Source organism: Malurus melanocephalus, unplaced genomic scaffold (genome assembly GCF_030028575.1).
Source record: "Malurus melanocephalus ecotype Western Australia unplaced genomic scaffold, MMel_1.1 scaffold_159, whole genome shotgun sequence".
Taxonomy (NCBI): Eukaryota; Metazoa; Chordata; class Aves; order Passeriformes; family Maluridae; genus Malurus; species Malurus melanocephalus.
Window position 1 is genome coordinate 14,206 of NW_026623391.1, and position 9,379 is coordinate 23,584.

The 9,379-nt window shown below is 35.3% G+C and overlaps 1 protein-coding gene across 1 annotated transcript in view; it reads left to right on the forward strand.

Annotated features, from left to right (window-relative positions):
* The window catches only part of LOC130576860 (E3 ubiquitin-protein ligase listerin-like), a 22,686-nt gene extending 13,753 nt beyond the window's left edge, over window positions 1–8,933 (forward strand). Inside the window, 9 exon segments of the mRNA XM_057371817.1 lie at window positions 772–985; window positions 1,267–1,504; window positions 2,331–2,405; window positions 3,261–3,447; window positions 3,889–4,060; window positions 5,358–5,578; window positions 6,099–6,293; window positions 6,924–7,091; window positions 7,891–8,933. Of these exon segments, the coding sequence (XP_057227800.1) occupies window positions 772–985; window positions 1,267–1,504; window positions 2,331–2,405; window positions 3,261–3,447; window positions 3,889–4,060; window positions 5,358–5,578; window positions 6,099–6,293; window positions 6,924–7,091; window positions 7,891–7,953 (1,533 nt within the window). The 3' untranslated portion in view covers window positions 7,954–8,933.
* The last annotated feature ends 446 nt before the right edge of the window (window positions 8,934–9,379 follow it).

Here is a 9,379-nt window from a genome sequence, read left to right on the forward strand (position 1 = left end):
ACATCTGCTTGTAGGTCTCTGTGTTGAAAAATAATMTTCCTTTAAGACACAGTGTAACATGATGCTTCACAATTTACTGAAAAAAAAGCATTATCTGCATTTCAGTCAGTATCTAACTGATCACATGAAACATCTAAGTTATAGTCTAATGCTGTTAGGAAACAGGTCATTGTCAATATCAGCTGACTACTTCCTAATTAATCAAATGAAGATATAGAATCTGTCACTCTCCTGTGCACTTAGAACGGCAGGCTGGAAGCTTCATGTGATTTTTCTTGGTCTCAGGATTAACCTTACCTGTACTGTATGTATTCCTCAGAACTATACATTTTATTTAAAAACAAACARCCAAMCAACTTTTAARAAMATCTTGTTGTGTAKACTAAGTAYTTGGGAATATTTTTAGTTGATTTTCCTTCAAGGACAAAAATGAAGCAGATGCATTGGAGGAGAGGAAATATTCTCCTGATAGCTACTTCAATAATTTCCAGTTTTAGCATGTTGTCAATTAARTTTTCTTTCTGTCATTATAAAGAARGTTATATAATGAAAACAATCCATGGTTTAAACTATGGTGAGACTTGAAAATTCATTTCAGGAAGTCTTATAAAAGTACAAATTCTATTTTTAAACACMCTTACCTGCCCCAAAGTAATTTGAAATGGTCCTTGCAATCGAATCTTCTTTGAAATTACACTTTATGGTATAGACAGGGAATGTGAAACATATTTTAAATCAAATTTATCTTCCTCTTTATTTATTTCCTCCTAGACAACAAACGAAAGCTGTTTGCTTTATCATGTCCCGCTTGTGCAGATTTTTGCTTGTGTCAGTTGTGACTTGGCATCTGCCCTTAGTGCTTTCTTTGAGACTGCAGCTCCTGACACTACTGCAAATCTTCCTAAGAACTTGGTCAGTGAATGGAAAGAATTCTTTTCTGAGGGAATTCACAATTTGCTGCTACCTTTGTTGGTGAAAATCACAGGCAAGTATATGACGAGGGGGTAATAGCCAGGCTGTTTTGAAATAGAGCTGAACAGGCCATATTTTTGAATTTAGAGGAATACAATATCAATATTGTTTATAACAGCTCAGTTTTTTTTAACATTTACATGCTAATTAGTAAAGTAATTGCACTTAACATAGGTATTATTATTACTAAGATTAGATGGAACCTGCTAAGTGCAGTCTTTAGTTGTTTCCAGCAGAATGTATTTATGGTGTTATCCACATGGTCTGCATCACAGCTTGTCTTCTTTTAAATAGGAGAAACCAAAACTGCATCAGAAGGCTCTTTTCAGAACTCTATGTTAACATCTTTGGGTGAAGCTCTAACTTACATCTCAAAGGAGCAGTTGTTAAACCATAAGCTGCCACCRAAGTTTGTTGCAGGCCAGAAGACAAATCTTCCAGATAAACTCCAGACTCTGCTGAACACACTCTCTCCACTGTTGCTTTCCCGGGCTCGACCTGTGCAGGTTTCTGTCTACCATATGYTGCATAAGTAAGAAACAACAAATTTCTCACTCCCATCACCTCTCAACACCCCTGCCCTTTTTTTTTTTTTAATGTGCTATAGAATATGTACTGGTAGAAAGTAATGTTCCGTTTTGGGAGAAAATCCTTAATGGGGCAATTTGTGGGGTTTTTTGGAGGACACTATATAAAGCTATGAATGCTAAAGTTAATTAGTAGGCTTAATAATTGTAAAGGTATTTATTTTTAGCCCTTATTTTAGCACTCATAGAATCTGAGTAAATTAAATTAAAACGTAAACTGAAATATTCCAGGTTTGATCTGGGTCTGACAATACCATTAAATAGTATGACCTTTTTATTTTCACTAGTTTAGGTAAATAAAGTGAATATATAGGTAGTATAGGTAGTATTCTTGTGAACTTTTTGTTCTAATACCTAAAGARACAATACAGAATTTGTAAAATAGTATGTGCATTTGACTCCCCAAAATGCAGACTGCAAGGCAGATGGCTTAAGCCAGCTACCATTATCTTTCACTTATACTGGGGCATAAAGTTGCAATAGCTTTATTCTAATAGAGAATTTTATTTTAACATGACTCAGGAAAAGTTAGAGGTCTGGAAGRGAAGTGAGCAAGGAGAATGCTCATTGGCTGTCACTCATGCACCATCTTTGCAATGGTGACATGTCTCTTAAAGATTCTGTGTTGTTATTAAGGAATAATTGCCATTATTTTATTGCCTATCAGTAATGTTGACATTGATAAGTGAAGAACTATGCATCACATATATTAAAATAGTTTATTTAAAATTATTAAAAAATTAAACCTCTTTTTTTTCCATATTTCTGTAGATTAATGCCTGAATTGCCTAAATTTGATGATGAAGATCTCAAATCCTATGGTGAYGAAGAGGACGAATTGGCATTGTGTGTACTTTTTCCCTCACTTTTTATAACACTGTATTCCATGTTTTTAAAATGTGTTATAAGACTGAAATTTGCAGCAGAATAGTTGTCAGCTAGGACATGTTAAAAGAAAAAAATACATGGCTATAGCAATAGGGTTTTAAATATTTAAAATATTTGATGTTTTKGTTCTATCTGCCTTTGCACTAAAACTGGAGACAGTATTTGCAATTGTTTTTAGGGCCGTTACTGGACTAAATGCCATGTATATGCTTTATATTGGAAAATCTTGGCAGATTTTTACTTGTATTCAGAATGTGTCCATCTGCACAGGTAACTTMAGTTACTTGAAGCTGAACAGAATTAACCTATGTGTTTTATACTTTTAGCTTGAATCCAATGAGGTCAATGGTTTGAAGAGGGAATGTGGTAACTGGTTAAAATTGCTTTTTAACTTCAACCCAATGATTAATACCTTTCCTAACTGCAGAACTGCAAAAGACATTCTAAGCCAGTGCCAACAGTGATTAGGAGATCRTTGTTCAGTTTCTCCTTTGTTGGTGTGACTCCAGAGAAAGCAAGAAAAGCAGCTCTCCATGGTGTAGGTTAAATCAGCTCAGCCATAGACCACTTCCAGATGAAGTGATCAGAATTCAGTTTAAATTTGTCTTCTAAGGAGGTAAAAATACCAACTATCCCTTTCAGGAAAAAAAAATGAAAAAGAGTGAATTTTCCTGTAATAAAAGGCTCATTTTATGTTCTGCATGCATGGCTTTACTTTCATGATTTTCTAGGAAGGCTATGAACTTTCTAGGAAGGCTGAATTCAGTTCATGCTGTGCTCAAGATTTGAGTTTACTATTCCATTTTTCCATAGGTCACCTCCAGCAGCTCTTATGTCTATCCTGGCCACTCAAGAGCTCTTGCTAGAAAACATCCTGGAATGCATTCCGGTTGGAGAATTTGCAGTTATTCAGCCCCTGAGTGATGAGTTCTGCCTTGTTCTAGGATATCTTCTCATTTGGAAGTTAATATTAGCTTTCTTTAAGGCAGCTTCTTCTCAGGTATATATTCAGAGTCTTCTTTTTAACTTAATTTCTTAACTTAGTTTTAGTCTTGAAGTTTCATCTGGCCTTTTTATTCTTTTAATTGTGTAGCTTCTTATCCCTTGTCTTTGTGAAATTTGTGAAATTTGTGAAATTTAGAAAGCATCAATAGATTTAATTTTCTGCACTGCTATAGTTGAGGATGGTAAAGTTAGAGCAATGAAGAATTAAGATTCATTAAAAGATGACTCTTGCTTGCATTTTCAGACAAGCTTGGTACATATTATGATCTTCTAATAATTCAAAATGATGCAGAGAACTAAACTGATCTAATCACTAGTTCTGAATGACAATGTTGCTCTTCCTCCCTGCAAGGACATATTTGTATTATTTACAGAGTAAGCTATATTTACTGTTCTTTGGTTTTTTTTGTGAATTTTTTTTATGCAATGCTACCAGCTGCGAGTTCTCTACTCACAATACCTTAGAAGAACTAAAAGCCTGAATAAACTGCTTTATCACTTGTTCAGGCTTATGCCTGAAAACCCTGTCTTTYCTGGGCAAACTTCAGAAGTTCCAAATAAGGACACAAAAACCTTCTTTACTGAAGAGCTTCAGTTAGATGTCAAAGGTTAGTAAAAATTGTATTTGTGCATTTGAGAGTTTGTTATATATAAGTACACCTTTTTGCTTAAAAGTACTTATTTAGAAAAACCTTACCTATAAAACAGATCCAAAGAGAGACAAATTCATACATGTATTTAAAAATTTTGGCTAACACTCCCCATCTGAAAYTTAACCAAAGTTGACATGTTCATCAGAAAAATCAAGAAAAACAAAAAACAGGAATGCATTGCTRCTATTGAATCCTGAATGTAAAGGTTCTAAAACACTAAAAACGTGTGATCTATTCTGGGATCATTGCTTCTAGATATATATATTTTAATACTAAATAGAATTTACATGTTTTCTTATATTTCAATATATAAATTCATAAGGTTAAAAATGTTTTAATACATATTTTTAAACATTTGAGATGTTAAACTGTRTGTTGTTTTTGTCATGGTGTTTAGAAGACTCAGTTAGTCAATGATGATGGGAGAAGATACGCTGCTATTTTTAGCTGAGAAACATGAAAACATTTTTAAAGTGTCTTTGAAATTTTTATGTTATGTACCTGTGTAGATAYAAGCAAGGAAATGGAGTTTCCATTTCTTACTTTTTTGCTTGGACATCACTGTATGTTGCAGAACAGTTTATCTGGATGACAGTAAGAAAGAATTACTAACATGACATTGGAAGGGAAAGATTTCTCTCATCTCGTCATATAATCATGAAGGTGGAATAGCTCTCGGGGATCATCCAAGTTCACTCTTTGGCTGAAAATCATATCCCCTAAACCATATCACAAAGTGCCCCATCTGCTTGTTTTTTGAACACCTTGCAGGGATGGTGAGTCCACCACTTCCCTGAGCCTGGTCCAGCACTTATCTATGGCTTCAGCAAAGAATTTTTTCCTAMTATCCAACCTGAACCTCTGTTGGTGGAACTTGAGGCCATTGCTATACATGCCTGCAAAGCTCARCTGTCCTCCAAACACCCTATTGTTTGCTTGCTCCAAAGTGAGCATGTGGTGATTTCTACAATATAAAATTATTGTTCATTTCTGGTGTCCACCTGGAGTTCAGTCTCTGAATTAGAAGGTGAATTCTGAGATGTGAAGTGTCAGGCTAAGGAACAAAGAAACCAGTGTGGTGAAGAAGGACTGAGTCAAACAAGCACTTAGAGTAGCAATAATAGGAACATGTACATGAAATACCAGTTACCASAGTTATGTTGGGATCAGAATTTTTGTATGTGGTGTGGAGGCACCAACATCTATGACTAATATGTTAAGAGTATTTCAACACCTTTTCTTTCCCTCCCAGGGACAGGGGTGCTGTCATCCCAGATCCCACACTTGGCCTGCTCTGTGTACCATATGACTCTGAAAGACCTGCCAGCCATGGTGAGGCTGTGGTGGAATAGCTGTGAGAAACGTGTCTTCAATGTTGTGGATAAATTCACAAGCAAATATGTCAGTGGTGTGCTCTCCTCCCAGGAAATATCTTCTGTTCAGACTAGCACACAGCTATTTAATGGCATGACAGTGAGTAACACTTGTCCTTTCTTTTTACTTACTTGAGTTTTTTGCAAATATTTCAAGAAATTTTACTTCTCAGAACCAGACTGTGGTTCTGAGTGTTTTATATGATTGCAGTTTTGTTGTTCTAAGTGACTGTTGAAACATAATTTTTCTTGGTATCAATATATTAAATTCATGTTTATTAATATTCTGTTTGGAAAATATGAAAGAATGGGTTTTAGGATGTGGAAGAAGTTGAGGAAGAAGTGGAAGGTACTGCTATCAATATACTACTTTTCTGTTTAAAAAAAATGTAATCAATCAGTGGATTGAAAACTGGCTGGTATTTTTCATTTGCCAAGATACGAGTGGTTTTTTGTTTTCTTTAAAAATAAGATCTTGTCTGATCTAATAAAATGTTTTAATGTGTATGGTAATGTATTTATAGTTTTTATGATATATATATGCATATATATATATTGAAAGACTAGAGATGGTGAGTATCTCTGGCATTTTTTGATACATATATTTATTTTTCTCATAGGTAAAAGCTCGGTCTGCAGCACGAGAAGTCATTGCAACCTATTCTGTTGATGATATCTTTATTGAGCTAATTATACAGCTTCCCTCAAATTATCCACTGGGATCCATTACAGTTGAGAGTGGAAAGAGGGTTGGTGTGGCYGTACAGCAGTGGCGCAATTGGATGCTACAGTTAAGCACTTATCTCACACATCAGGTGAATTTAAAGAAAGCTCCTAGTTCTSMAAACTTAAAAAGTCCTTATAGCAGAAAAATATTCTCAGTAATGCRGTGTTGTATAGATCTGTGTAACAGATCTCATCAGTAGATTTCAAAGACCTTAATAAAAGGGGGTTACTTTACCATCTGCTTTTCTCCAGACATAGAAATACAGGTAAAATGATCAGCCCACTAGGTCCTGTTAAATCCAGAGCAAGCTGAAAATTTAAATCTCTTGAGACATGAGCCAGTGTTTTCCCTGTGTGGCAGTACCGTCTCAACTATAATTTAAAAAAACAACAAAAAAAATCAAAACCAAAAAACCCAGTCCACGGAATTCTCTCAAAGACTGATGGTTGCTGAAATTGCATCGTCTGTGGTTAGAACAAAACAAAGCAGTGATTGAAARTTTCAATATCCCTTTATAAGTGCTCCTGAATGCACTCTTCCTGCTCTGATGAATCCTACATTTCTGTAGATTAGACTGTCATAAATAGTTCACTGCATGTATTGCATGTAATTTCAGATTATAAATCCTTCAGGCTTTGTTTCYTTCATGTTTTTATGAATACAATAGGGATAGTCCAAAGGAATTCTACAATATTAACAGCTCTTTTCCCTCTGCTAGAATGGAAGTATTATGGAAGGCTTATCTTTGTGGAAAAATAATGTGGATAAACGTTTTGAAGGCGTTGAAGATTGTATGATCTGTTTTTCAGTCATTCATGGTTCAAACTAYTCTCTTCCCAAAAAAGCTTGCAGAACGTGCAAGAAGAAGTTTCATTCAGCTTGCTTGGTAAGTACCTGGAGTCCATATTTTTAAATAGGCAAAATATTGTAGAATTGTAGAGTGGTTGGCTTGGAAGGGACCTTAAAAGCTCATCCAGTTCCAGCCCCCTGCCATGGGCATGGACACCTTCCACTAGATCAGGTTGCTCCAAGCCCCATCCAACCTGGCTATCCATGTAGTTTAAAGCAGAAACTTCTGTTGTAGTGCCATCAATTCTCCACTTTGTCATTGGAGTATCTGGTATTACCTAAACTCATAAATTATTTTTGTGGATTTTGTACTAAGATGTAAGGGCAGGTAATCAGAGAGGAGCTGCTACACCATGTGTGTCTACTAAGTGTATGTACAAATACATATGTATATATATACGTGCATATGTGCATGAGTTAAAAAGGGTTTTTTAATGTTTCTTTTTGATTTTTTTTTTTTAAAGTATAGTTAATGTTCAAATAGTTATATTCACAGAATCATAGAATCAAATAGGTTGGAAAAGACTGTTGAGATCATTGAGTCCGACCTATGACCCAGCACCACCTTTTTCAGCTGGACTATGGCACTAAGTGCCACATCCAGTCTTTTATTAAACATCTCCAGGGACAGTGATTACACCACCTCCCTGGGCAGACCATTCCAGTGCCCAATCTCTCTTTCTGTGAAGAGCTTCCTGATGTCCAGTGTGAACCTCCCGTGGTGCAGCTTAACAACACAGATCACTGGCATATAATGGTTATTATTGGTGATGTACCAGTGTTTCTGATGCTCAGCTTGCCTTTATATATTAAACAACTGTATTTCTCTTTTTCAGTACAARTGGTTCTCATCCAGCAACAAATCCACCTGTCCACTCTGTCGAGAGACATTCTTGTGAAACAAAACGGCCTTCTTTCTGTGAGCTAAATAACAAATGAAGAGCAGGCAATAAACTGTATGTTGAAAGAAGCTAACTATTTGGAAATAATGTCAGTTACTTCAAATTCTTCACTAGTGGTATATGATACATATTTACCTCTGGACTGGTTTTTTGTAAGTTTGAAGATTCTTCTTTGATATAAAGAAATATATAACGATAATTTATTTTAATTGGTATATTTCTAAGATATATTAAAAGTTTCAGAAATAATGCAGAGTTATGTTTGAAATGTGGTGTTCAAGCCACAGCATAGTTGATTAAAACCTCTTATTTTAGGCATATTCTAACATGGTGTTATGTAATTAACCCAGATGATACCTCTTAATATAACAGCTGAATATAACATAGGTGGTATAAAGACTTGATTTTTGATTATAATGCATTCATAATAGTCCCTTTTCTTGGGGGAAAAAGAATGTTGTTGCTGTTAGACATTAAGGCATGAAACTATGGTGATAATCTGTTAAAGCATAAAATTAAAACAGTCTGTTCTAGTAAGCTGAACTTTCACCTTTCAAAGTTCTTTTTTCCCAAAGCTCCTCAGCCATCCARTGGCCTACAATCATGAAAACCCAGAAGCCCAACTAAGTAGAGAGAGCACAATCATCCCTGCATGACAATGAATGACACCATCTACTTATGGCTGTTGGCTTTTAAAGAGAAGGCAGATRCAGTGATCAGTCTTTGTCTTCATGAGCTGGCAAATTAGCTATCACTGGATGGCCACTGTACTTCAGCTTCCTCAAAGTGACATGCAGATGTATCAGAATTTAATAGCCTTCAACTATACATTTTTTTCATGCCTTTTTTTTTTAACAGTGGTAGCATACTAGTATATTCCAACTTGGACTAGTATATTCCATCTTGGATGGTGGTGGGTTTCTTTGAAAAGTCAATAAAAACGGGGAATAAATAAATAAATTTTGTCAATCTCTGTAGTCTSTGGATTGCTGTCTCTTCCTGTGTGTAATAAACTTGTAGAAATTAATAGTATAAATTTTCAGATGTCAAGTTTATAGTGTGCTCAATTGGCTGTACCTCAGCAGCTATTTTTTTTGAATTTTAGCTGTTGATAACTGAAGTCTGTATTTTTAACAGGTAGTGCTAGGCTTCCAGAGGAGAAATTGCTTGACCTTTTGTTTTTAATAGGAGAGAATGGAAGGGGTTTAAAACTGGCATTGAAAAGGTCTAACTGAAAAGGTAGAGTAGGGGAGAAGCTGTATTGTTTCACAGTTATGGATGCTAAAGCTCCAGCATTTCCTTTGTTGCATCACTTTGGTTATTCTAAATTACTTATCTGCAAGGTCAGTAACTGATCTGAAGGCAGATACATTTTCAGGGATGAGTTTTCTTCATCTAGATTACTCCATGGTAGTGTCCTCCT